This window comes from Filicampus tigris, chromosome 6 (genome assembly GCF_054856515.1).
Source record: "Filicampus tigris isolate MCC_2025a chromosome 6, RoL_Ftig_1.0, whole genome shotgun sequence".
Taxonomy (NCBI): Eukaryota; Metazoa; Chordata; class Actinopteri; order Syngnathiformes; family Syngnathidae; genus Filicampus; species Filicampus tigris.
Window position 1 is genome coordinate 9,330,266 of NC_141222.1, and position 27,981 is coordinate 9,358,246.

Consider the following 27,981-nt stretch of genomic DNA (forward strand, 5'->3'; position numbering starts at 1 on the left):
AATCACGGCTGACCAGTTTTCTGAAGCTGATTGGTCGTCACCTGAGCCCTGAGCAGTTGTGATGTCATTTTCAGTCGAATGAAGTGACAAAATGGCTGTCCTCTGAGATGGCCAAAAACGGGTGGATTTTGCTGCTAAACTTATATTCCATCAACACAATATTAATCCGAATGCCGTGTTTCAACTAGTGGGCCTGCTGGGAACATATTCTTGAAAAAAAATGTGTTTGGGTTGATTTCCTCTTTAAGTGCAGGGTTCACAGGCAAACACACTAGCACGTAGCTTAGTCCGAATGACGGTGTTGTTATTGTTTGTCGCCTTCATCATCTGTACGTCCTGCCCCTGTTTGTAAATTGCACATGAGAGGCGAAAGATTCCTAATGTTTAAACTGCTTTGAAGTGTAGGCACTCACACTAGACACAAGGTACGCGAAAATATCCGGAGCACGCAAAGGAGGAAGTTGGTCCAGTTTGTAGCCCCACTCAATTTTGGGAATTCTGTAGGGATCCAAACCATTTATTTCTATTTTTGCAAGATATCGGTCTCTAGCTTCACTGTCTAATTTATCCTTGTAAAGCCCTGCCAATTTCTTGCATTTTAACATGTTTTTGAATCGAGAAATGCACAATAACGTACGCTCACTCACCATAGCTCCCAACATGGCGGATGATGACGTTGTGGTGACGCGGTGCACGGGCCCTATTGACAATATCGATATAAGTCATGCTGGGCAGTACCTTTGGGTCAGTAAGCCATTCTTCCTGTTGTAGTTTATAAGGATCAAATCTGCAATCAAACACAATTTCCCACGCACTCACCTGCATGCCTAAAGTCTCTGTGTACTTACTTCTCCATTACAAAGTCAGAGTCCGCTTAAAACAATGAAAAGAAAGTCGGTAAACTAATCAAAACATTTACATATACTTGCTGGAATTGCAAAGAAAATGCGAAGCTGGTTACCACATGGCCTGCCGTATGGGATTGTGGGATAAAGTACTATTTTTTTTTAGCACAAATTTAAGATCGCAGCACAGGAAGTACAACACCTGCGCATCCAACGTTAGCAATAATTAAATGCTTTGTGTTCGACTAAACGCCGAATTTATCGCCGAGTAAGTAAATTCGTGAGTTAAGAGACATATCAGTTTTGTAGGAGAGGAGACAGCTCTGTGTTTGCTGTGTTTGGTAGTGCCCGGCACTGCCGGGAGATTTTCGAGCGTAAAATGTCTGTTGCTGTCCCTACTTAAGTCGGGAGACAGTGGCGTAGTGCCCTAACTCGATGGCCAAACGTCCTGTTGTCTCACGTGATATGAGCGTGTGCCGAGCAATTTGGAGCAATTTGGAGTTGAACCATCTTCCGCCCTCAACACGCCCCCAGCTGTGTCACCGCGGCGGGGACAGTACAAATGAGCGTGCCGTAACAAAGCTGAGCAAGATTTTCACATGAGCATTCTCCTCATTTCTGACCGAGGGACTTGCTTTTCAACGTCGAAATGGTGGAGGAACTGTTGGTGTTAAATGAGACTAAATTCAACTCGGTGAGTAGCCTACTGATATCTCACTTTGAACAATGACATTTGTAACACGAGAATGAGGTTTTTCTTTCTCTTTGCAACTTTCACTTCACTGTTTTTTGTGAGTGTGTGTTTCATCGAAACCTTCAAGTGCACATACCATGGAAAATTGACTTTTGTGTTTGAAAAAAAAAAATGAAACAATCTTATAGATTGGGGGAAGACTGAATTAAAACCGTTAAGCAACACACTTGTACAACATGTGGATGTTTGGCCTGTAAAAATGAAAGGGTTATGTATTTAAGGACCAACTTCTTAGACAGAGGGCTACAAACAGAAAATTAGACTTTCCCAATTGGTGCTGGACTTTACCACGTAAGTCAAAAGATAATGGGAAAGTAACTTTGATTTCTTCACTGAGCTTCTATATTTTCATTATTTCCCTCGTTGAGGTTGGGTTTAGGACGTCCTCATCCCAGTGCTGTCTGATTGAACTGACTGACAAAATTGTATTGTATTGCAACATTCATCAAGCCAACGATTTGAAAGCCGTCTTGTTTCATTCATGTCTTTTGACAGTGACAACATACTGTACGCACATTTCTTCCTGCAAACCTGTTTTCTATTGTGTTGTAACCAATTTATACACAAAACCAGAGGTGGAAAAAGTTCTCACACTGTACTTAAATAGGAGTACAGATAAAGTAGGCTGCTTTTGTTAAAAAAAAAAAAAAAAAACTGTTAAAATGAGTACTGATTCAATTCGTGTACTTAAGAAAAAAATTTTCAGACCATATTATGTACATAAGTATCCCACAGAATTAAAAAAAACAACATATCTACATAAACAATTTTATTAATTTAGGTCACCTGTGCTGAGAATAAATTGCTGTACTTGTCGCATGTCGGGTTTCAAACCACAAGCTGGTTAGCTCTGGCTCTGATGCAAACAACACAGCGTGTTCACATAAGTGACAATTAAGTTGGAAACTGATCCGCACTAACTTTTAAGACTTGGCTTCATCACACACAGTTCAGGATTCCCCTCGACAAGCAAGTGTGGAATAAAGTATCCATCTTTCTATATGTCTGTATGTTCTCGATCCCCTCCTCAGAACCTCACGAAGTCACTGCTGGCAGTGGCTTTTCTGGCATCGGTTGGCAGCTCCATGCTCTATGGATTCAATCTTGCTGTGGTCAACTCTCCTGCGCAGGTTTGTATCACTACCATAAATGTTAGATTAGGCCTCATATGCACACATAATAAGATGGGTGACATGAGCTAGGCCATTGTATTGCTGAGACCCTCTCTCTTGTTTTGGCCTTCCGTGTATAGAGCACTCTTTGGTACACTTACTAGTTGAATCCAGTTAAAACCATGGATTCACATGTTACCTGGGCAGAGAAAGAACCCATCCTGTATAATCTTCTTGTAGAATAACTGAAAATATTGTGATATATTTTTATATCCCAGCACTAGGGGTGGGCGATATGGGCAAAAAAAAACCCAAAAAAACTCGATAACAATAATTTGACGATATTCTACAAAAATTATTTTAAATCTGCACTTGCTTCACAGACCAATTGTGGATAGACAGCGTTTGTGAACATCTCTTTGAAATTACTAAATATAGCTTCTGCAAAACATAATGATATTCTACGACAATATTTAACGAAAAAAAAAGAACAAAAAATTATGTATTGACTTACATCGATTTATTACATCGATTGATTTATGTCATTTAACTGGCTCTTCTGTTATTCCATAATGATGTGACTTTTTGAGCTGCAGTACGTACTGGTGTACCACTGCCAACTACGAGAGCAATCAGAATGGGAAATAAATGTATTTGATATGTGATTTGTGTGACAGAAGTGTCACCCAGCGAGGGGAAAAAAAATACGTCGTCATGACAACACCAATTCTCATACATTGCCCAACGTATTCAGAATAAAAGTTGAACAACAAAACTGCAATTTCCCGAAAAGTGCATTTTCCCACTCATTCGTCATCGTGATATGTAGACTTGTGACTTTATTCATGTTTGGGTGTATGCTGGCGTCACACTAATAAACCGTTGTATTTTGTGCAACATGCCTCGGGAATACAGGCTAGTTATGAATGATGCGGACTAAAAGCATGTAAACTGAATGTTAACCGATCATCCAGGATGTCACGTTTGACTTGCTCGCTAAAGTACTGAGTGTGTGTGTGTGTGCGTGCGTGCGTTTATATTTGTTGGTTCAACTTGGCGACTGTTTTCTGTGTGTGTGTGCTTGTGTTTAAGCTTTTGTTTAGCTTGCGCGGTCGCCAAGTTTTTCTCGTAATCCATGTGGCTCGTGGTGCAACAGAACAGGGGCTCCTTAGGTCCAGGTGACAGGGGGCCTCCACTAGGTGTGGGGTCTCCCCGGCTGATCTGGGCCGGAGGTCTCTGTGATGGTGGCACTACCCGTGGCCCGTGGTCTGTCATTCCCCTAAGTGTGAATGAGCCCCCTTGGGTACCCTTTCCTCATATGGTCTCGCTGTGCCTTGTCATGTCTTTTTTAACACAGTTTATCAGGTTGTGTGTGTGTGCAAGTGCTGATGTACTGGCGGATATATGTCTTTGTGTTTGATGGGAGGAAGGGCGGGTCGCGGGTCTGACTTTTATGTTGTGTTTTGGACATTTTTATTGGACAGCACTTTGAGTTGCATTTTTTGTATGAAAAGTGCTATATAAATCTGATTGATTGATTGATTCATGTAATAGTCGTATTAGGGATAGACCAATTATCGGCCAGACCGATTATCGGCCCCGATATTTGGCTTTTTGACGAATATCGGCATCGGCCAATTTTAAAACTCTGCTGGCCGATAATAAATACATTTAAAACTGTGGAAATGAAAACAAAGCTATGTGAAAGTTTACCATTTCTGACCATTTGAAATTTTGGAGGACTTCATTTACTGTAGAAAACTACATGGAGCTATTGTTTGAGTTTTAAGTTTTAAGATAATGAATATCGAATCCAAATATGGGTTATTGGCCCCCTTGACTACTAATAATTGGTATCGGCCCTGAAAAAAGCATATCGGTCTATCTCTAGTTCGTATAGTGAGCATTAAGGACGAAATAACCAACGGGGTTTCTCATAGAACCTTTAATTTCCATTCTTTTAATAATCCCTTGGAAAACATCAAAGGCCTCTATTATGAACCAGCATGATGGAATTTGAATCAAACGTGTCGAGGCGATGTATCTGATTGTCATGTGGCTTTGCATGTTAAATTGTAGTGCGCTGCCATCATGTGTCTTGATCAACCCACCAATGCTGGATTTGATACAGTGCTCAACCGGAAAGAGCTTAGAAACATTCCAGTTTCACCTCATGCTGAGGCATGTGTGCTTTATGGTTGATGTACGGTGCCAAATGTAGCACGTATTATTGTACAGTGGTACCTCTACTTAATAAACGTCTCCAAATACGAAATGTTCAAGTTACGAAACGCCTCAACAGGAAAATATCGGCTTTAGTTACGAAAGAAATTTCAGCATAGGAAAGGTAAAAGTATGGGCTGATACTCGCAGTCTGGGCTGCTACTCGCAGCTCCGGAGTTTCCTGAATGCAACATACTCATAGCTGCTCTGCCATTGGCTAGCCTAGCATCTTCCTGGCATCCCATTGGGTAAGAGGGACCTCTACAGTATGTGTGCAAATAGGCAGGTAGATAGATATATATGTGATAGATATGTCCATGCAGCGTCCTCGTCATTCGTCCCTCGGGCCATGAGGTGTTCCGATAGTTTTGCGTCAATTAGAAACGAGGAAAAGAAAAAAAGGAGAAAATTGTTTTTTTCGTCCATACAAACAAAGCAAGAGATAATAGAAAAGTATGAAAGGGGGATGCGTTTGGTTGATCACGCCAAAGAATATGACCGTAATGTATCTACAGTCACCACGTTATCAGTTGTTTACAAAACGCAAGGCAAAAAACACTTCTGAGAGAGAACATGAACCAAAGAGGGCAAAAAGTGATGAGGACAGCAATTAAAACTTAAACGACCATCATTTTTAGTCCTTGCTCTATTCCTTGTTTTTTTTACATTAGGCACAACTCTCATTTATTGTGCAATAATATATTTGTTACATGTTTTCATGCATTTTTATGCTTTATAAAACATGTATGCCTCAATATTGGGGGGCTTGGAACGGATTAGGGTATTTACATGGAAAACGTGTCTCTACTTACAAAATTTTCTACTTAAGAAATTTCTTCCAGAACCAATTAATTTCGTAAGTAGAGGTACCACTTTACTATAATTTAAAGTATTTACCAAGTTATATTGTTCTTAGACTCTGGTTAATGCAGCCATCATCATTTTGTAGTGATTATCCGCTTCAGGGTCACAGAGATGCTGGAGCATATGCCAGTTGACTTTATCGTGGATTGACCACCTGTCAATCACAAGAGTGACACAGAGAGACAGGCAATCATTTACACCTTTGCACTATAGCTAGTGTTCAGTAAACCTATAATGCAGGTTTTTGGAGTGAGGAAAGAAGCCGGAGTAGCAAGAGAGAACATACACCAGCTGGCAGCGGCAGAACATGTAACTTCAAACACTAAAAGGTCAGAGCCTGAGATTGTAACCCAGAAGCTTCGACTGTGAAGCAAACGTAGTAACCGCTTATTGTAGTGTGCTGCCAGGGAATGTTTTCACCTTTAATAAATGGGATGGTTTAGAAGTGATTTTTCTAAGCATTGTGTGCTTTGGTTTACTGTATTTAATTAGACTGCAGTGACATCTTGTCAGTGGATCATGTTGCTCCAGCTCTGAGGTCATCGCCCGGCATTGCAGCTCTACAGAACGCAAAACACCGACGCTCTGCTATGACGTCTTGTGACTTGCTTTTTTTCTGTGGCAAAGCTAAACACAGAGTAGCAGCTTCTTATTTTCACACACCACATCTAGACCAAGATCCCAGAGACCTGCACGTCATGCAATATTACAAATTGACATGCAGCTGATGCGGTTAGAACCACGCTTTAACCACGGTACGTGTGACCTTGTAGGATCCATTATGCGTTAGTAACACCAGTGTTGTCAAAGCCACATTTTATTTGTGTGGCAGACCTCAGTTGATCTTGATATGGTAGAATACTGTATTGACAAAGTTATGCTCGGATGTGTACGGAAAATGTAGTGGTTCACCGGCTGCGTGGTTCCACATCAGCGTTGTATTCATTCAGCCTTGTGACTGGCATTTGATCAGTCCTGTGTACCCCACCTCAGTCAAGCGGGGTCAGCTCCAGCTTCCCTGTGACTCCGAAAATTGAATCTTTGAAAATGAGGTGTTGCCTTCAATCAACCTTTGCGATTTAAGTAAAGGTTTGAATAGAGCAAGTGGTATGGAAACATTGGAAGGAAAACTCAAAGCCAAGCAGCAAACTTTTTTTTAAAACCTCACATTACATCTGTTTCATTGCTGTACTCTTTATTTGACTTGGAGAAAAACATCTCCAAAAGTCTGAACAAATTTGGTGGAGTGACAGACAAGAGAAAACCTTGGTCATCCATTCATCCTTTTTCGATGTCCTGCTCAGGGTTGTGGGGAGCTGGAGCCTTTCTCATCTGATTTTTGGCTCAAAGACACACTAACCTGGACTGGGCGCCTATCTGTTGTGGGTTACAGTTTGTCCACTTCCAGCATGTCTGAGTGATTCAGATTGATCAACACAATAATGCTGATTTGAGTTTAGAGGAATAGTGAACAAGCACAGTTTTGTTGGTGAAGATGACAGTGACTTATTATTCTGGGTCGCTAAAGTTTCTCTCAGAGAATAAATGGATTGTGTGTCTTCACGTAGGAGCCAAGGTATATCGGGTGTATTAAAAAAAAAAAAGTGTTTTCAGATACAGTATATTCCTTTGTATGCCCAACATTAGAGAGTGTCACAGTCCTGTTGCCACAAAAGGTGTAAATACAAAATCTGTTCACTGCTCAGGGAGTGGGTCCTGCTGGTGTCTACAGTCGGGGCTAAACGCAGCTCGGCTGCGTTTCAGTTGTATTATGCTAAATTGTGGAAGAGTCTTCCAGAACACTGGCAGTGGTTAAGGCTGAAAACAGTTCTATTTGGCTATTTAGTGCGCATGACAACTGAAAGTGTAGTGTAATAGGCCTATAACGTGATAACCGACGAATAATACAATAAAAATCATGAAACTATGAAGTAATAACTTTTTGCCAAAATCTTTGCAAGTGTAATAACCGACACCATAATGTAATAATAATGCACTAATATCACTTTATTTGTTAACTTTCTTCTTTGATATACAGTAACTGAGAAAATGCATACTCATTCTCTTGTCTGTCTGCCACTTTTTCTCTATTTGTACTAGTTGCTTGTTTAACTTAATGGTTAGACAAACTATGTCCATCCCTGCCTTCAGGTCCTTACACCATGTACCGGTAAGCTTCAACACTTGTAGTTGATTTACAAACACAATTACTTATATATTGCATGTAGACCACCATGAAAACTTTGCCCCTTTGGGTATGACATATTCTCAGATGAAATAACCACACAATCTTGGCCCCTAATGAAAAATGTCATCTTTATTCAACATTTATATTAATTGTTCGGTGGGGGAATGAAGCTATCAGTCCTCTTTTTAAATATTTGGAATGATATCTGCTGTTCTTACATTTCAACTTCGTTTTAGACCACAAACTGTAAATTTGAACATGTAGTGTGAGCTTTAAAATAATTGCAGAATTTTCCCATGGGCTCACCGCCTATGGAAGTGGCCAAAAGTGTCGGGTGCAGTGTGAACTGGGAGGTGGCCAAAGGCACCAGCAAATGTCAACGGAGCATCGCTGCCCTGCAGCAGACAATATATATCAAGCAAGACATGATTTTGTCAGTGTTACCAATTGGGCTCGTCATGTGATGGCTGTGGTGTGGTGGGAAGTGTTTTGTTAACGTAGTAAAAAGCGCCATGTCAAATGATGCAATGAGACGCTTGATAATGGATTATGGATAAATCGCTGGGCCCAGATATTAATGACCAGTTAACCTCGTGCGTGTGGTCCTAAATTTGAACGACAGAATTCGCCAAAATAAATCTAAAGTCATGAAACGGAACTGAAATTAATAATTTGCACAGTTACACAAACTCAAAGCATAAAGAACATGACTGACCCACTGATTATTATGTATGTTATATATATTGTGCTCACGAGATGCTCATTATTACCGGAGCTGGGCACTTGACTTGCCGGTCCGGCCGCGACCCTCCACCCTTGACCTGGGTACCCTTCCGGCTGCGACCTCCCCGGCCATATTCCTAAACATTGTCGGCCCCCGCCCCCCAACCAAAAAAAAATAAAAAGCGTCCGTGGGAGAGGGAACGGCAGATGCTTTTTAAAGATCATTTGCTAGCTAATTTACAATTCGAACCCGCTGTGGACACGCTTCAAATGCGCCAGTAGTATTTTACTACTTACCCAACTGCGTGTGCTCACTTGCATTGCGAGCCCCATTTAATTTTATTGCGGAAACGATCTGGAAGGTGGCGGCTAAGGGGGAACGTGGGTGAGTTGCTTCTTGACATGACACCCACGCCGCTGCCGAACTAGTTTGCTTTGCAGCAACGAGTGGCGCATCCTTCTCCGGTTGGTAAACTGTATGTCGTCGCAACATGTGACAGAATGGGCCGATCAAAGCAGCAACAATTCCTGATGTGTGCGTGGCATGTGTTGCAGACCTGTCGCCAACAGCACAATGCGTCAGTCACGTGAATCAATGCGGCAGTTGTTTGTGTAAGAAGAGACGTGAGACAGCAACGTGCATTCAAGCGTGTTTGTATTTCCTTATTGTCACATCATGTAACCCGCGCCTCACACCTGCAACTGTAGCATACCATTACAAGAGGGTGCGGGGGGGGGGCAATACCACAATACCTATAACAGCAGTTGTCGCTCGCGCCGACGCGGGAGTAGAAAGAAGCCTAAAAAGAAGCCTTGCACAGAGTAGGCTGAGATTAAATTTGGCCGCCTCACGAGCACGTCACACGCATGAGGGCCGATTAGCGGGCTGGACTAAAATCAACTTCCGGCCATGCTTAGTCCAGCCATTTCTTAAAATTTGTCGCCACCCGATATATAGTAATTGAAAAAATGCATACTCAGTCTCTTTTCTGTCTTCCACTTTTTCTCTATTTGTACTAGTTGCTTGTTTAACTTAATGGTTAGACAAACTGTCCATCCCTGCCTTCAGGTCCTTACACCATTGCCTTGTTTCAACTAGTGGGCCTGCTGGGAACATATTCTTGAAAAAAATATGTTTGCGTTGACTTCCAGTTTAAGGCACCGTCCTTTCAACATGGGCAGCGCATTACAAAGTAATCTTGGTCAATATTGAAAAAAAAAAGTACAGTACTGTAAGCCAAGGAACAGCTGTTGAACTACCAGCTAATGATAACAGCTGCTATCCACTAACGCCAGAGACTTGGAGCGTATCATACAATGACAGCGTAATCAACCAGCGGTTTGATCACATCCTAAATTAGACACTGAATATGATTTCGGGACGGCATTGCGTTAGTGTTGGTGGCAAGCTTTAAAACTACCGTAGCATCGAAAATGGAAGTCGTGTTAGCTGTTACGCCACCACGCCGCCCAATTCAAAAGTAAAAGTCCACTAAGGCATTGGCATCAATGACTCAATGTTGGAAATATTTGGAAACAAATACATTTTATTCTGAGAAAAATGACATTCACCCAGACTGAAAATTTTAGGAACATTTTTTTTCCCTGTTGAAAAAATGTATTAGCTCAGTGTGTACATGTTCATAGAAAAGCTAATGTAGTTTGTACACAACGATTGTCATAGGAAGATCAACTATTTAAAAAAAATACCATGTATCGTCCGATAAAAGAGATATCTTTCGGAAGAGAGAAGACAGATGCTCATTTTGATGATATTTTTTATGAGGTGGGGGGACGGACTGACAGACTGACGGACTGATTAACTGACTATGACAATTCTGTTCGGCTTGAAAAATGAGACTGACGAATGACGGATGGGTACCCAGGCCACTGACGAACAACGGACCAGCAAACTTTAGTAAAATGCCCACCTCTGCTTTTGAGGAGAATGATGGTAGAATTTGATGTGCACCATATTCATATTTTCTCTGTATTCATGTGAAGCAGCTTGTTTGTCATCATTTTACATTGACTTTCTTGCGCGGTTGGTCGAATACAGCAGTACTATTAACTTCTTTTCCTCCATTAGTACATCAAAGACTTCTACAATAAGACACTTGAAGAAAATTATGGCTGGATTTCAGATGAGAGGCACCTCACAGTCTTGTATTCCCTCACTGTGTCCATCTTTGCTATTGGTGGAATGATTGGATCACTGTTAGTGGGAAGACTTGTAACCAAGTATGGAAGGTTAGTGTGTTCATGTGTCATACTCAACGTGGCTAAAGACAGTTTTGTTTTGGTATCTAAAGTGAGTTAAAATATGTGTCTGAACAGGAAGGGGACGTTGGTGAGATCAACTGTGCTTGTGTTTGTTGGAGGAGGTCTTATGGGCCTCAGCAGAGCATGTCGGGAGCCATCCATGGTCATCATTGGGCGCTTCATTGTTGGAGTACACTCTGGTAGGCCTGAATGTCCAGAAAGTAGTAAAAATCCTCAAAATAGTTCAGGAAATTGGTTGAAAATGTTGCGCGTGCTGTGTTATTTGGGTCGTTTCATTCCTACCTTGCTAAAAACGGGGGGGGAAACAAGAACAGGAGTTGTAATTAAAGTCCTATGTTAAGTTCTCTCTCTTCAATGAACAGGTATCTCTCTCAGTGTGGTGCCAATGTATCTTGGTGAGATTGCACCCAAGAATCTGAGAGGCTTCTTGAGTCTTATTTCAAGCATCCATATTTGTCTCGGGGTGTTCATTGCTCAGGTCCTGGGGCTGCAAGAGCTGATGGGAAAGGTATTGACATTGTGGTGTGCAACCTGAGTGTAGAGCAGTGTTTTTCAAACTTTTTGAAGTCAGGGCGCATTTATTTCATTGAAAAAATCCCGCGGCACACCACCAGCTGAGATTGGGGGGAAAAAAGCTTATTTTAACAATATAAGTGTTGTATTGTTTATATAAGCATTTTTTAACATTGAAGAATTATGTTGTATTATAATGTCTTGAATAGGAATTAAATAAACACAGAAAAAATTATTTTATAATATTTTATATTGATACTTAGTGTGAAACATGGGCCTGTTTGGATAAACACGAGTCACTAATTCGCTTGTCTCTAAACAAAGACAATTTGCTACCTGCTACCTGCTGGTATGGAGGAGTACTACATTGTAGTAAAGACATGATCCCACTGCCAGGCGCTAGACCGCACAGGCACACAAATTAGATAATTTTCCCACGGCACACCTGACAATGTCTCACAGAGTTTGAAAAACACTGGTGTCAAGTATATTCGCAGTGTTCCACAGTATGTTTGAGCTGGTTATTTACTTACAGGAACAGCATTGGCCTCTACTCATGTCCCTGATAGTATTTCCAACCCTGGGCCAGTTGATGCTGTTGCCATGGTTTCCTGAGAGCCCACGGTACCTGTTGATAGAAAAGGGAAATGTTCACGCCACCATTGCAGGTTTGGAATGATCTTCTGTCCAAGCATCGATTTTCTATACCTCTTGTCCTCATTAGTGTCGTGAGTGGGCTGGAGCTTATCCCAGCTGACTGTGGGTGGGTTGCATCCTTGACTTGTCAGTAGACATTTGCATATTTTGTGTCATGAGTTTTTCGAAGAATTGCGTCACTATGTGTCTTGGTAACCAGTCAGATCGCAGTGTATTGAATTAAACTGTTGCTTCAATTACCGGATTGAACATTCCATGTCGCCTGTCCTCCAGCTCTCAAGTGGTTCCGTGCTAAAGGCAACATCCAGTTGGAGGTGGAGGAGATGCAGGAGGAACAACGCTCTTTGTCCTCCATCCAGACCGTATCTGTCTGTGGACTCCTCATGGACCCGTGCGTTCGCTGGCAAGTCATCACCATTGTAGTGGTCAACATCGGCATGCAGCTTTCTGGCATTGATGCGGTGAGTCGGGGAGGGTTGAATTGACCGCTCATGTTTGTGCAAAGGCTGTACGGTTATTGTGGCAGCTCCCTGTTGTGAAACCCCCTCCCACTCCATCTGTATGCCTTCCTGTCCATACATCGCAGTCCCACTAAGCAGGGGGCAAACAACCACGCCTCATTATCTTCAGGTCTCCTCTCTGAGCACGGGCCCCCATTGGAGGGTTGACCCATCTACATACAGGTACACTTCGGTACTCACTGCACTGTGCCAGTGGAAGCTGCAGGCATGCTGGTTCACTTGCTAGAACAAAAATTCCAGCAGGGGTACACCCGCTGGGTCTGCCAGTCCCAGATGTTCCAGACTGCCGCACCGGAACATGAACATGGAGTGTGTTCTACATTTTCAAGCATTTGTAATGAACACATGCTAGTTTCATCCATCAAACTGCTTTTCTGTGCCATTTATCATGTTGAAGAGTGATGGTTTAAAAGGGCTCGACACTATGACCAATATGCTCGCAAATGCGGCCAACTTTTGGCATTGGAAAAATTTCAGAATTTTTTTCAACTAGGGCGGGTGTATGCTTTAATGCTCCAACCATGACTTTGGGAAGAGAAAATGACAGCAAAGGTGCTCCAGCTCTATGTCCATCTATTACACAAAAAGCATGTCTGCGGTGGGCATCAGGTTAAATCCTACTTATGCCCATTCAACCTCTGAAAATATCACAAGGATTAGACTCTCCATTGATGATTTTTAAGACAATGAGGAAATAAGCAGTTTACATGCAGTTTCTCTAATGATAGGTTTGCCATTTTTTCCCCAAGTCCACAAGATATGAACACAATGCATTCTATTTTCTCTACCTCATATACTCGCTCAGGTCACGCAGGGGCATGCTGGATTTTTCAAAGTCAACTTTGAAATTTCACCAAACCAACCTCCGGGGCTTGTCGCGCAGCTGCATATCCCAAATTGACACGCTCAAACAGGCCACTTGCACCGCGGCACCGAGCTGCATCTCTGGTCGTACAGAATTGGTATTCACCCTGCAACGGCTGCATGAATGTAGGGCGACCGTGACGCAGAGGTCCAGTAAGCGAGAGACCACGACACGTGTTCCTTGGCTGCTTGACCGGCGGTGAACTACCTGGAGTATTTTTTATATCGTTAAGGTAATACAGGGAGTCCTCATTTTATGAACGAGTTCTGTTCCTACAGTGGCGATGTAACACGAATTTCCGCATATCGGATTTCACCGTTATAGTGGAAATTTATGCATGTATACTTTGTATAAAAAATGCAAATACATTGAAGTAAAAAGCATAAGATGCTGTACTTGGCATTACTGCTGAGAAGTGGATGAAAAAGGAGAGGAGCGCGAAAAAGGCAAATATACCGCCGGCGCGCAAACGGACACGATCGAGATACTCTGTGCATGCTCATTGCTCAACCGCAAGAAATGCTGGTCTTTGTAGAATCGGAATTTTGACTTTAACCCGAATATTGACTGCATGTAAACATAGTCACTGTGGTGCTGGGGACAAAATGGAGGAGGAGACACAGGCGTCGTAAAGTCGAAACGTCGTAGGTCGCGTACGTCGGAATACGAGGACTGCCTGTAAGGGTTTTTCCCTCATAGTAGCATTTAATATCAATAAAATAAAAAATATTGTGAAGATTGCTTTAGGGAGTTTTCATTATTTTATTTGTTTTCCCCCACACAGAACCCAAATCCCCCCCCCCCCCCCCAAAAAAAACACTGATAAACATTCAATATTGGCTTTCTAGGAAAAATGGGGGTAAATGGGGAAAAAAAATCTTCCCCCAAAAATTGAAAAAAAACCCCAAGATATTTATACATTTAAAAAAAAAAAAAAATTATAAAATTATTGCGAATATTCAAATTCATCTATGCCAAACTGAATATGGGATTCCCGTCACTTGCGGGATTACCGAAAAACTCAGCCTCTGCTGGCGACCATTCCAGTGTAACTCACATAAGCCATGCAGTACTTCAAAAACATGCTGTGAAATGTACCTTACAATCATCGCAAAGACCGTGCATAACAAAGTTAGCTAAAAAAAAAAAAATCCATTAAAAGGATAGAATCCCACATGCACAGGTAGAACATGCTCACTTCACACAGAAAAGAGCAGACGTTGTGGATCTCTGAAACGTCCTGTCAGGATCTATTAGAACTGGAGTTCCTTATGTGAGATTCCATCTGCCAGTTTACCGACTGCCTTGTCTTTAATTGGACGTGTTAGAAACCAAACCAGGGCATATCGGTATAAAACATGAGTGGCATTAACTTCACCATCCCTTTGGGTGTTAAACTCTGGATCGTGACCTGCAGTTTCATGATATTCACAGCAGTACACAGCTCACCTTTCCCTGACAGGAAAGTTATTAACAGGATCCAAGTGGAGCTTAGAGGACAGTTGGGCCTTGAATTTAGAAGATTCAGCTGAGTGGTCGCAGGCAAGTTCCGGGAGCCCTCAAGGTGCCTCCCTTGTACTGCACTTTGAGGGATGACATCAGCCCCGTAGCTGTTTGTACCACTCACTGCCTGCTCTGTTCATCCTGTTGCCACAATGATACTTCTCTAAAACTTAAAGATGGAATCCAAGAACGTATTTATTTGTCAGTTCGTTAATTATCAAATTATTGGATAACGAATTGTATGGAAACAAGACCTCTAACATGTTGACTGTCTTCTTTTTTACATGTCATTCTCTATTTCAGATTTGGTTCTACACAAATGATATATTTAAGAATGCTGGAATTCCAGAGCCCCATATTCAGTATACCACAGTGGGAACTGGAGCCATCGAAGTCATCTCTGGAATGCTGGGTGTGAGTGAACACATGCTAAGAAAACCTGCATGTACTTTGTGTGGTATTAATACATCATTGTCATGCTTCACAACATATACATGAATGACAATTAAAGTCAAACATAATATGGTTGTTATAGAAATTGAAATCGTGAATGGATAACCAGCGCTGTAGTTAAATACAGACAAATGAATTGCATTATGTCTTACTCACCCAGTTGATGACAGCTCGTCGTTTCCCGTCTTGCAGTGTTTTACTATTGAGCGTGTGGGTCGGAGACCTCTGATGATTGGTGGCTACATCTTCATGAGCCTTTGCTGTGCTGGGATCACTGTGTCTGTCCTATTCCAGGTACACCGCTATCTTATTTGTCCACTTAAATGATAGTTTTTATCTTTAAGATGATTTGTGGATTTTACATTTTTTTGTGGTATAATTCTTTAGAATATACAGTATAATACCTATTGACAATGCACATTTTAGCCTACAAACTACAACTGCTTATATAATGTTTTTAATAATAATAATAATTACACCGAATAATGCACCGAACAGAGGTTCCCACCCTTTCTGGAGTTCCTTGGAGACCCCCTCCAACTCCTACAGCTGGAGAGCGCTCCCTCTGGGGACTCCCTCATTTTCCTGGGGAACTTCAATGCTCGGATGGGAAATGACAGTAGACCTCGAAGGGTATGATTGGAAGTAGTGGCCGATCAGAACCCAAGTGGTGTTCTGTTATTGGACATCTGTGCTTGTTATGTATTGTCCACAATGATCACAAAGTTCAGACATAACAGTGTCCCCATGTGCACTTGGCACCAGGACACCCGAGACAGCAGTTCGATGATCGACTTTGTGGTTGTGTCATTGGAGTTGCATCCTTGTGTCCTAGACACTCCGAAGTCAGGGGCGGCGCTGTCAACCGCTCACCACTTGGTGGTGTGTTGGCTCCGACGGTGTGGGAAGATTCCAGTCCGACCTGGCAAATCCACCCATGTTGTGAGGGTGTGCTGGGAAACGTCTGATATGGTCCCGTCAGTGGAAGTTGAAACTCCAACCTCCGGCAGTACTTCAACCACGTCCCGGGTGAGGCAGGGGGACATTGAGTCAGAGTGTACCATATTCCGTCACTCCATTGTTGAATTGGCTGACCAGAGTTGTAGCTGTAAGGTAGCCAGTGCCTGTCGTGACGGCAGGCCCCAATCCTGTTGGTGGATCCCAGCGGTGAGGATACCATCAAGCTGAATAAGGAGTCCTATCGGGCCCTTTTGTCCTGTGGGACTCCAGAGACAGTTAACGGGTACTGGTAGGCCAACTAGAATGCAGTCATGGTGGTCACTGAGGCAAAAATTCGGGCGCGGGAGGAGTTCGGGAAGGCCATGGAGCAGGGGTCTTGAATCCTGTTCCTCGAGGTCCTTTGTCCTGCCTGTTTTCCATCTCTCCCTGCTGCAACACACCTGAATCAAAGCAACACACCTGATTCGAAACAACACGACAACGGACCTCGAGGACCAAGATTGAAGACTCCTGCCATGGAGAATAACCTATGGAAGGCTTCAAATTCTGGTCCACCATCTGATATCTCAGGTGAAGGAAGCAGTGCGCCATCAACACTGTGTATACTGGGGATGGGGCTCTGCTGACCTCTACTCAAGATGTTGTGAATCCGTAGGGAGAATACTTTGAAGACCTTCACATGACTAAGCAGTATCTTGGGTCTCTGTGGCAGGCTTTCCTAACTCTGGGGTTGAGGTCACCAAGGTGGTTAAAAAAAAAATCCTCAGTGGCAAGGCCACTAACTTGGCCTTGGTCATGGTGACTGAGATCCGCCCGGAGTTCTTAAGGCTCTGGATGTTCTGGTGCTGTCCTGGTTAACATGCCTCTGCAACATTGCATGAACATCAGGGACAGTGCCTCTGGATTAGCAAACCACGGTGGTGGTTCCCCTTTTTATAAGTAGGGGGACCGCAGGGTGTGTACAATCTACAAGGGGATCACACTCCTCAGTCTCCCTGGTAAGGTATATTCAGGGGTACTGGAGAGGAGTGTTCGTTGGGAAGTTGAATCGCAGAGCCCTTAGGAGCAGTATGATTTTTATCATTGGCCATGGAACAGTGTAGCAGCTCTACAACCTCTGCATGGACAAATCTCCTTTGTGGACTTGGAGAAGGCGTTCGATCATGAACCCCGGTGAGGATCTTGAGGGGGTGCTTCAGGAGTATTGGGTATTGATCTGTTGTGGTGAAGGAGCTGAGCCGACAGGCGAAGGTCTCAATTTACCAGTCCATCTACGTTCCCACCCTCACCTATGGTCATAAACTGTGGGTCGTGACCGAAAGAACCAATCCCAGATAGGAGTTTCCTCTGCAGGGTGTCGGGATTGTCCCGTTGAGAAGTTTGGTCATCCGTGAGGGGCTCGGAGTCAAGCTGCTGCTCCTCCCACTGAGAAGAGCCAGGTGAGGTGGCTTGGGCATCTTGTTAGGATGCCACCTGGACGCCTCCCTGGTGAGGTGTTCCGGGTATGTCACACTAGTAGGAGGCTCGAGGACGACCCGGGACACTCAGAACTATTGTCCCCCAGCTGGCCTAGGACCTGGTCTCGGGATCTCCTGGAAGAAGTCTGGTCTTCCCTGCTTAAGCAGCTGACACCCCAACCTGACCTCGGATAAGTGGAAGAGAATGAATAATAATTGTATGTTTATAAATGTAATCCTTGGGATAATCTGTAGAGGTTTTCATCAATCACTCTGTTGGAATGAGTGTTTTTTTTTCCTGACATTTTGTACTTTCCAGTCATTTGAATGTATAATCAATGAACATTTTAATCACTGTAAAATAATATGACAACTTGCTTGACCAATCACAGGAGCAGCTGTCCTTCATGCGCTACGTCAGCGTGGGCTGTGTGGTTGGGATTATTGCGGGCTTCTGCATCGGTCCAGGTGAATACTAAATGAAAGCACCAATTAGTGACTATTTGTTTGTTTGCCGTTTCTTTTTTCTTACAGGCACCCCCTACAGTTGTGTAGTATTACCTTTTACTTTTTACACTTTGGTCAGTGGCTTAAAAAAATGCAGGTTCAATACTAAAAACATATTTGAAATGAAGATTGTCTACATATTATATTGTGCAGCCAAGCTAATGCAAACATTGCACATAACAGTACCACTTTTATGACTTTCAGGCCTAGACGATACTTCGTACATTTACCTTTTAAGAACAAAATGTTTTTTGTTCTTAAGATAACGTCCTTTTCTGTCTACGAAGTTCACCTGATTTCAAGTTGCAACAGTGAAATTTTGCAAATGGCAGCACCCAACCATAACTCATCTGCGACGAGAGAACTTGTTTTAACCTCCCAGTAACTTGTTTTTATAAAGCTGTTGCTTTAATAAAAGTGTTAAAACAATCACATTTACTGTGCAAAATAGACAAATGAACTCATCTTGAGAAATCACATGTTTACATCAATCTCCGCGTGTCACACGGCTTCAAAGCGGCTCGTCTGACATGTGTAGTCACGCATGTAAACGGCAGATTGGAATAGATCACGCCACGTTAACGGCATTTTCATTTTGTTCGGTCATTCGGTTTTATTCTAATCGGAATACAAGACTCCACGTAAATCATGAATGATATGAAGATTCACTATGAATGCAACCTCAGACAGTTTAATTGGTCCACTGTGATGTGTTTGGCAATTTCATTGGTCAGATGCGACGAGACTGTCGGTAAATGGCCTGAAGCTCGTTAGTAAAAGTCCATAAATGAACCAGATCACATTTAAAACTCCAGGATTCAAAGCGCGCTGCTGTCTATGGGAGGGTCGGGGGGAGTAGCGGCTTGTAGTCCTGACATTACGGTAATTCTAATTACGTATCGATAAACCTGTGATGAATTTATTGGATAAAAATGTTAACTGCGGGAGCAATTATTATGTAAATATATCGATTATTTTTGTGGGACAGTTGCACGGTTGTAATGCATTATAGTGTGGTATATACACCTATTAAATGGGTTCATACAGTATTGTGGGATGACTCCGGATATGCAAAATCGCAACGTTTGGGTTCAATTCACACAATTTTCGGCCAACAAGCAGGTCTTTGTCCTGTGCACAAGGTAACACTGCCTCCTCCTGGTCACACCGGCTGATGATGCAGCCTGGCATCATCCCTTCCCTCTCTCCTTCTCCTTCTCGCCTGCACACAGATATTGTATTTCATTAGTCTTGTAAATTAGGAAGTCTTAAGTGCCACACTACATCCATTCCCACAGTCATTTATACAAGAGAAAGAGTTGAGTGAAGTGAATTAAGAGGCAATCATTTACAACATTGGGAGCCATGTAGAGTGGACCTGCGAGGATGATGAATTGGGGAGAATCCGGCATACACAACGTCATTCGTCAAGCAGGCAAAAATCTATACTTGAGAGCACAGACGAGGGTTTGTGTTGCCGCAATTAGACTTTTAATGGCTCATTGTTCATCAGCTCGGCATGATGAATGCAGCTTCCGTCAGACTAAAGCCTGCACGCACCATGACGCCTCCCATACATACCACAGATGTTGACAAATTATGGCCTCGTTATTAGCCTGACAATATTAAACCTTCATCTGCGCAATTATCATGCGCAGATAACGAGGACGGCATTTGTAATACTTAACGTTAGAGCATTAGAGAGAATATTCTCCATCACTTTCACTTTTAACAATGAAGAATTGTGTATTTAAAGCCAACAGACAATGTAGAAAAAAAACAACAAAAAAAACAATGAATACCAAAAAAAAAGTACTGACTAAGATATTCTTCTTAGAGTGTGGTCTTTTAGCAACTTGGCAAATGTCCTCCTCATCACAAAATAAAGCACACATTGAAAACGGAGAATCATTTATTGTCAGTGAAGAAAAGTCAGTGTTTTGATTCCTGGAAAAATATTTGCCGCTTAATTTTACAACTATTTCACAGGACTGTCTGCTGTAACATCAGAGTTATTGAAAATGCATATGCAGTATACAGCACATATTGTACATACATACTATGGAAAGCCATTTCAGCAATTACTCAATGTCATTGATGTCCATCTTAAGGTCCGCATTTACTAGAACACTCTTTGTCCTCACGGGTAAGACAATTCCGAGCACTAATAGAACAACTAGGGCACACTCAGAGAACGGCGGGGTGGGGGGGAACGTTGACTATCAAAGCGCAGTTGATTGTCTGAAGCGGGATATCAAATAAATACTCAAACGGCTATATGGAAAGCTGTTTCAGTATTTATTCATCAATGTTACTAGTTCACTCTTTGTTAGTCGCTAGCAGGACAACTTTGATAAACAACTAACAGGTTTCCATACTGCCCACCATGTCAAGTCCCTTCCAAAAGTATTGAAACAGCAAAGTCAACTCCGTTGTTTTTGTTGTATACAAAGATATTTTGGTTTCAGATCAAAAGATGAAGATGAGACAAAAGTTCAGAATTCCAGCTTTTATTTCATGGTATTTGCATCCCGATGTGTTAAACAACTCGGGACAGAGCGACTTTTGTTTGAAGCGACCCACTTTTCAAGTGAGCCGAAGTATTTCAACGGACATTATTAAATTAACTTAAAGCTTGTGAGGATAAGTGACTCGAATAATGGATGGATGGATGGATGAAAAACATTTAATGTTTGGTGGCCTAACCCTTACTTGCAATAACTGCATCAAGCCTGCGACACATTGACTTTACCAGGCTGTTTCATTCATTTGAAGTGCTTTTCCGAGTTCTTACTGCAGCCTCTTTCAGTTCTTGTTTGTGTCTGGGGGTTTCTCCCTTCAATCCCCTCTTCAGGAGGTGAAATGCATCCTCTATTGGGTTAAGGTCCGGTGATTGACTTGGCCCGTCTAAGACCTTTGCCCCCTGCTGAAGTCCTTTGTCGTGTTGCATGATGAAGTTTCTCCCGATTGGTTTGGATCTATTTTTCTGTAAATTGCCAAAACAAAATGGTTTTGTAGCCTTCAGAATTCATTCTGCTGCTACCATCATGACTTACAGCATCAATGTGAGCCCGTTCCAGAAGCAGTCATGCAAGCCCAAACCATGAAATTACCTCCACCATGCTTCACAGTTGAACTTATGCGTTTCTTTCTCCATACCTTCGCCTTTCCATCACCTTGGTAGAGGTTCATCTTGGTCTCATCAGTCCATAACATTTTGTTCCAAACCTCTTGTGGCTCATCTCGTTACTGATTCTTTTTGCTGATGTGTGGTATGAGCTGAAAAAATTCCTGTCCGCAAGTCTTCTTCGAACAGTCGATTGTGATATCTTCCTTCACTCCTGCCCTGCGGAAGTTGGCGGCGATGTCACTGACTGTTGTCTTTGGGTGTTTCTTCACAGCTCTCACAATGTTTCTGTCATCAACTGCTATTGAATACCCATGGCCAACCTGTTTGATGTCAGTTGCTCAGTACACCAGTAGTTTCTTTTTCAGGGAGGGATTCGAGATTGTTGTATTGGCTATGCCCAATGTTTGTGCAATAGTTCGGATTGATTTTTCCTCATCTCTCAGCTTCACAATGGTCTGCTTTTCTCCCATAGACACCTCTCTAGTCTTCATGTTTTTGCTAAACAGCAAATGCAGTTTTTTTCAGGTGAAATCGCCAAACCAGCACTACCTAATGTTTAAGCAACCAATCTAAAAGGTACCTTAGCCACTAAAAAAAACAACTACCAGTCATGTGTTCCAATACTTTTGCTCACTTAAAGTGTGTGACTTCAAATAAAAGGTGCTCTGTCCTACATCTAGATGGAAATACCACAAAATAAAAGCTAGAATTCCGAACTTTTGTCTCATTCAACCTTTGATCTGAAATTCAATGTCTTCTGTATACAGTGGTACCTCTACTTATGAAATAAATTGGTTCTGGAAGAAATTTCTTAAGTGGAAAATTTTGTCAGTAGACATATTCTCCATGTAAATGCCCTAATCCGTTCCAAGACCCCAATATTCAGACATAAATGTTTTATAAAGCATAAAAATGCATGAAAACATGTAACAAATGCATTATTGCACAATAAATGAGAGTTGCGCATAATATAGAAAAACAAAGAATGGAGTAAAGAATAAAAATGATGGTCATTTACCTTTTAATTGCTGTCCTCACCGCTTTTTGCCCTCTTTGATTCATGTTCTCTCTCAGAAGTGTTTTTTGCCTGGCGTTTTGTAAACAACTGATTTAATAACGTGGCGACTGTCGATACATTACTGTTATATTCTTTGGCGAGATCAACCAAACGCATCCCTTTTTCATACTTTTCTACTATCGCTTGCTTTGTTTGGTATGGACAAAAAAAACAAACTATTTCTCCTTTTTTTTTTCTTTTCCTCGGTTCTAATTCACATAAAACGATCGGAACACCTCATGGCCCGAGGTGCGAATGACGAGGAGATATCTATCTGTCTATCTGTCTACCTGTCTATCCACACACATAGAGACATACGAAAGAGGTCCCTCTTAGCCAATGGGATGCCAGGAAGATGCTAGGCTAGCCAATGGCAGAGCAGCTTTGAGTATGTTGCGTTCAGGAAACTCCGGAGCTGCGAGTGGCAGCCCATACTGTATCTTTACCTTTCGTATCCTGAAATTTCTTTCATAACAAGAGGCAATATTTTCCTGTTTAGGCGTTTTGTAACTTGAAAATTTCATATGAAGAGATGTTCGTAAGTAGAGATACCACTTTATAAAAAAAATATATATAAAAAAAAACAGGAATTGACCTTGCCGTTCCAATACTTTTGGAGGGGACTGTATATGTGTCTAAGTGAAAATGGTATGTTAAGAAGTGCTGTGTGATTGAGAAAGTTGACATTTTTCATCATCTCTTATAGCCGGCGTTCCCTTCCTGATCACTGCGGAGCTGTTCAAACAGTCGCACAGACCAGCAGCCTACACGATGGGAGGTTGTCTCAACTGGTTATCGAACTTCACCATTGGCTTTGTCTTTCCCTTCCTCGAGGTCAGAACACATTCATGTTTCCACTCTTACTTATTCATGAAAAGCGTGATTGAAACACATTGACTTCATGAGTCTGACATAAAACCAACCAAAGATCTTGATTGGCAAGCCTTTTGGTAAATCCAAAGAATTTGTTGCCGGTAGTTGATGTCATGGCGTACAAGTGATTACTACATCTGCCTCACAGTTCTGAGGTTTGGGGTTCTCAGTTCTGGCTTTCTTGTGCGGAATTCATCTGTTCTCCCCGTGCTTGCGTGGATTTTCTCCAGGGACTGCGGCTTCCTTGAAAATTCTCAAAACATTTGAGGTTAATTGAATACTCTGTCAAGGGTCACTGACCTTTTTAAAACTGAGAGGTACTTCTCTGAATCTGAGCCGTGATTGGTCGTTGTAATTTATATTCCACAAACGCAAAATTAATCAGAATGCCGCGTTTCAACTAGTGGGCCTGCTGGGAACATATTCTTGAAAAAATATATGTTTGGGTTGACTTCCGCTTTAACCAAAATGAATGAGTGAACTTGTATTCCTCTAGGGGCAATTCTTGGATCAGAGGGTTTAGTGTTGATAAGCTCCCAGCCTGGGAAGATAAATTTCACGGTTTTCTATGTAGCACAATTTCATTCCCACGTTTATGGGAAAAAAAGCAGACCACTTTTTGGAAAAGTCTGTGACTAAATTATCAAATGTGATAGTTTATTTAAATGTTGAGATATAGCAAAACAGGAATGGATTACAACCATAAAATAAACATATTTTACCCCTAATTCTGGGGGAAGCAAGCGACCTATAGTGAGTGCTAAAAGTACTAAAAGTGGAACTTGGACTTTTTGGGGGGACTTTTTATATGAAACGCAGTGCACAGCATGTAAAAACTTTAACAGAAATGGACTTTTCTGAATACTTTGATTACTATGCGAACGCCTCTCTTTTATCTTCTCTCTGTTTCTCCCAAAAGGAGTCATCATGTTAGTCGGCTTTGAGTTTGTAAGCTTTCAGTCGCACCTTGGCTTTGCTGTTATCACATGCACGTGACACAAATAACTTCTCTCATTCCAATTGAAACAGAGGACAATGATGCTGTGTAAGTAAAATGTATTTATAGAGCACTTCTATAGCACAGAAAGGGCTCACAGAGTGCTTCACATAGTTAAAATACAACAATACAATTGAATATAAGCATCAAATATAGATAAAGAAACAACAACAAAGTAGTAAAATATAGAAAAAATGCAATGAAATATTCCTGGAATGCATGCCGATTTTTTTTTGCCGTTTTTACTGGCTTTTTAAAAATATCCAGTATGGAAATGCATTCCACCATTTAGGAACAACCCACTCAAAAAGTCAACTAAACATTTTACACAGACGTGAACAGTCAGGGTGGAAAGTGGTGCCCGCGTCACAGAATTTATCTCCCTGGTCAACTTTAAATCATCCGCCCGTGGAGGTCTGCTTGTAGTTTCTTACATAGGCTACTTTGCACGCTCCAACCTTCTGCATGGACTCCAGCAAATCGTTTTCTCCTTCCGACATGTCAAAGACGATGCCCCTCTCGCACACGATTTTAAAGGAAATGAGTAGAGCCACTTTAATTAGTGGTGAGTCAAGTCAGCTGTGTTTATGCCCACTACGGCGCAAAACACCCGCTTTTAACTGCGCCAAGCTGTTTTAGGCAAATAACTTTGAAACCTCGCTATTTTGTGAAGTGGTTGACATGTTGGTGCGGTTAATAAAAAAGTATTCAATGAATTGAAAGTCAGTAACATTTTTTGTCTAGAATCGAATCGGATAAAAGCTCAAATCTACACAGGGTGGCACAGAGGTGCCATGAAGAGTTGATGGCTCAAATGATGTGAGCCCAAAGTTTGAGGTCTTAAACTATTACATCGATAACACTTCTCTCACAGTTGATATTTACACTTTTGCACAAAGTTTACTATAGAAGATATTCAAACTGGGGTTTGACACAGAAATGGTGTGCAAAAGTCTTCCATAGTCAACATGATCCCCCACTCAGTTCCAGTCTTCAATATAATATGCCGTGTAGAGTGCAGCGCAGTGATTTTTCTTGATGAGACAAAATGTATTTCAGTAATCAATATGACAAAATAATTTTAAACCTAATCTAAGGCGGAAAGAGAAGGAGACAAACACATACAGACACCAGTCTGTACTGTTATTAGGAACGTTTGCTTTGTTACTTTTTCTCAACAGTGAAGTAGAAGAAGAATCCTTATTTGTCATTTTCTCACCCCAAATTGGACCTTTGCATTTGACCCAGCACAGTTGTGGACACACAAACACTGTTAGAGGCACACACTGGAGCAGGGGGCACAGTGATGTCATTTTCAGTCGACAGCAAGTGGCAAACTGGCTTCCCCCTGAGATGGCTAAAAAAGGGTGGATTTTGCTGCTTAATTCATATTCCACAAACACAATATTGATCAGAAAACCGAGTGGGGACTTATAGAACAAAAAATTGAGTTGACTTCCCCTTTAACAATGAAGGCATAAAGCAAAAGTGATTTGCATTCCGGATGTACCTCACACATCTGATTTAGCGTACTTTCTTGTTATCCAGGTGTCAAAAGATTTTAGGCCGTACCATTGTAACACATTAAAACAAAACAATATGAAGAAAAGCATTGGGTCTTATTCCTTTTATATGGAAGATTTTCTTCCTAAACATAACTTCTGGTGTGAAATTTAATCTCTCCTCTTCCCGTAACACCCTTTGTCAAGGCTCCTCCTTTTGGGAATAAGTATTGCAAAAACATTCACGGAAACTGCCGAACATATGCGTAATTAATCGCTCATTGAGGTCTCGTGTGATATGCCATCTTCTGTGACGACAACAATTTAAACAGTGATGCATGTCCTGCACTGTGAAATGAAAAACTATCAATCAAATGCAGTTTAATCAACTCAAGTTTATTGATATGCCTTCACATCAACTGCAGCTGCAACAACGCATTTTCCAGAACACACAAGATAAAAATCACAATAATACAACCGGTGGCATCCAAATAAAACAACGTGACCAAGAGATTCTTTCCTCATATGTGCCCTCCACAGCTGGCAACGGGTCCTTACTGTTACCTCATCTTCTGTGCAATCTGCCTGGGCGTGGCCGTCTACACCGTCTTCATCATTCCTGAGACCAGAAACAAAACCTTCATGGAAATCAGTCAGATGTTTGCCTCCAAGAACAACATTCCCGAAGAGGAGCTGACATCCAACGGGCATCTGAAAATGTCTCGCTTGAACGGCTATGGGACGCTGGGCCATGGGGATGTAAAGTAAGAGGGGGACCTACTCGCTTTGGTCCGATGTAACCACGGCAGAGGTGTAGAAAGTATAAACAATGGCTATTGTAAAGACAAAGGCACTATGGGCCAACTCATGTGACTGTCCTTCTGTTTTACAACCAACAATGTTTCAAGAGAATCTTCTTTACAGCGTGTGACTCCAAGGTCACATGGCGTTGTGTCTCTAATCAAGCGTCCAAGCATTCTAATCGCCATTTACCAAGGAAATTTGCTCCCCAGTCCTATCTGCACACATCCCATGACCGTTCCTGAGCATTCATATCGTATGTACATAAATATAACATTTTGGAGGAGACGTGTCCACTTCAGTGTCAGTGCATTTTGAGTGTCTTGACAAAAAAAAAAAAAAATTGTTTTGTTCTTTTCTCACACTCCAAATGTGATGTTTGTCTCTTTTTTTTTAAGAGAGATGGATATTGTGGCTACTGTAGTAGTCATTTTATGCCTTGAGTTATCAACATGCCTGTTGGTGTACAGTGTGTTTTGAAATAAAAGAATGTGTAGTCAGAGACAAGGAGGAGTATTCAATAAAATTAAGAATTTATGAACCATTAATGTTTCAAATGTTTTACAACTTTTTGGCATTCTCCTCTTTGTGTTGCCTACGGGTCAGCATTATTGCTTAATAATGCTCCATTTCTACAGCTTTAAAGTTGCAGAAGGTTTTATTGCTCATAAAATCTCATTCCAATAATTCTTTAACCCTTTATATGGCAAGTGACTGTTTTTGATCATTTCCGCATCCTTTGAAAATGGTCACGCTCTCGTACCTCAGTGAGGTCAAGAACCGTGCGCTCCAAACTCCATTCAGAAGAGATCACCCCACATCACGGAGCACATGGCTGTGATCTGAATGATAAATTAATTAATAAGATGAATTATTAATTATACATATATATCTATATATTTTAGATTCATGCTAACTCTGGTCATGACCACTCAATAACACTCCCAAAGTTCATTTTTTAAATGTCGTAGTATTTCAATGAGTGGCCTATAAAGGGCTATATAGCTGGTCAGAACACATTTATTTATTATCAGCTGTGGACTTAATAACGAATGAACGGAATAGTTATTTCACCACAGATAATAAAAAACAATCCCTGAAGCCTGCAGAAAAATTATTTTTTTTCAAAATCCTGAACAATATTAAAGCTGTATGGAAAGACATTTGTAATAATCCATACATCATACTGCAGA

The 27,981-nt window shown here is 41.7% G+C and overlaps 1 protein-coding gene across 1 annotated transcript; it reads left to right on the forward strand.

Annotated features, from left to right (window-relative positions):
- Positions 1 to 984: 984 nt before the first annotated feature.
- slc2a15b (solute carrier family 2 member 15b) lies at positions 985 to 27,313 on the forward strand. The gene is made up of 12 exons (XM_086033379.1): positions 985 to 1,539; positions 2,631 to 2,729; positions 10,799 to 10,959; positions 11,047 to 11,171; positions 11,355 to 11,500; positions 12,041 to 12,173; positions 12,436 to 12,623; positions 15,355 to 15,465; positions 15,697 to 15,798; positions 18,314 to 18,389; positions 23,322 to 23,449; positions 26,528 to 27,313. The coding sequence occupies exons 1-12, from the start codon at positions 1,495 to 1,497 to the stop codon at positions 26,753 to 26,755; spliced, it is 1,542 nt and encodes a 513-aa protein (XP_085889505.1). The 5' UTR covers positions 985 to 1,494; the 3' UTR covers positions 26,756 to 27,313.
- Positions 27,314 to 27,981: the final 668 nt, after the last annotated feature.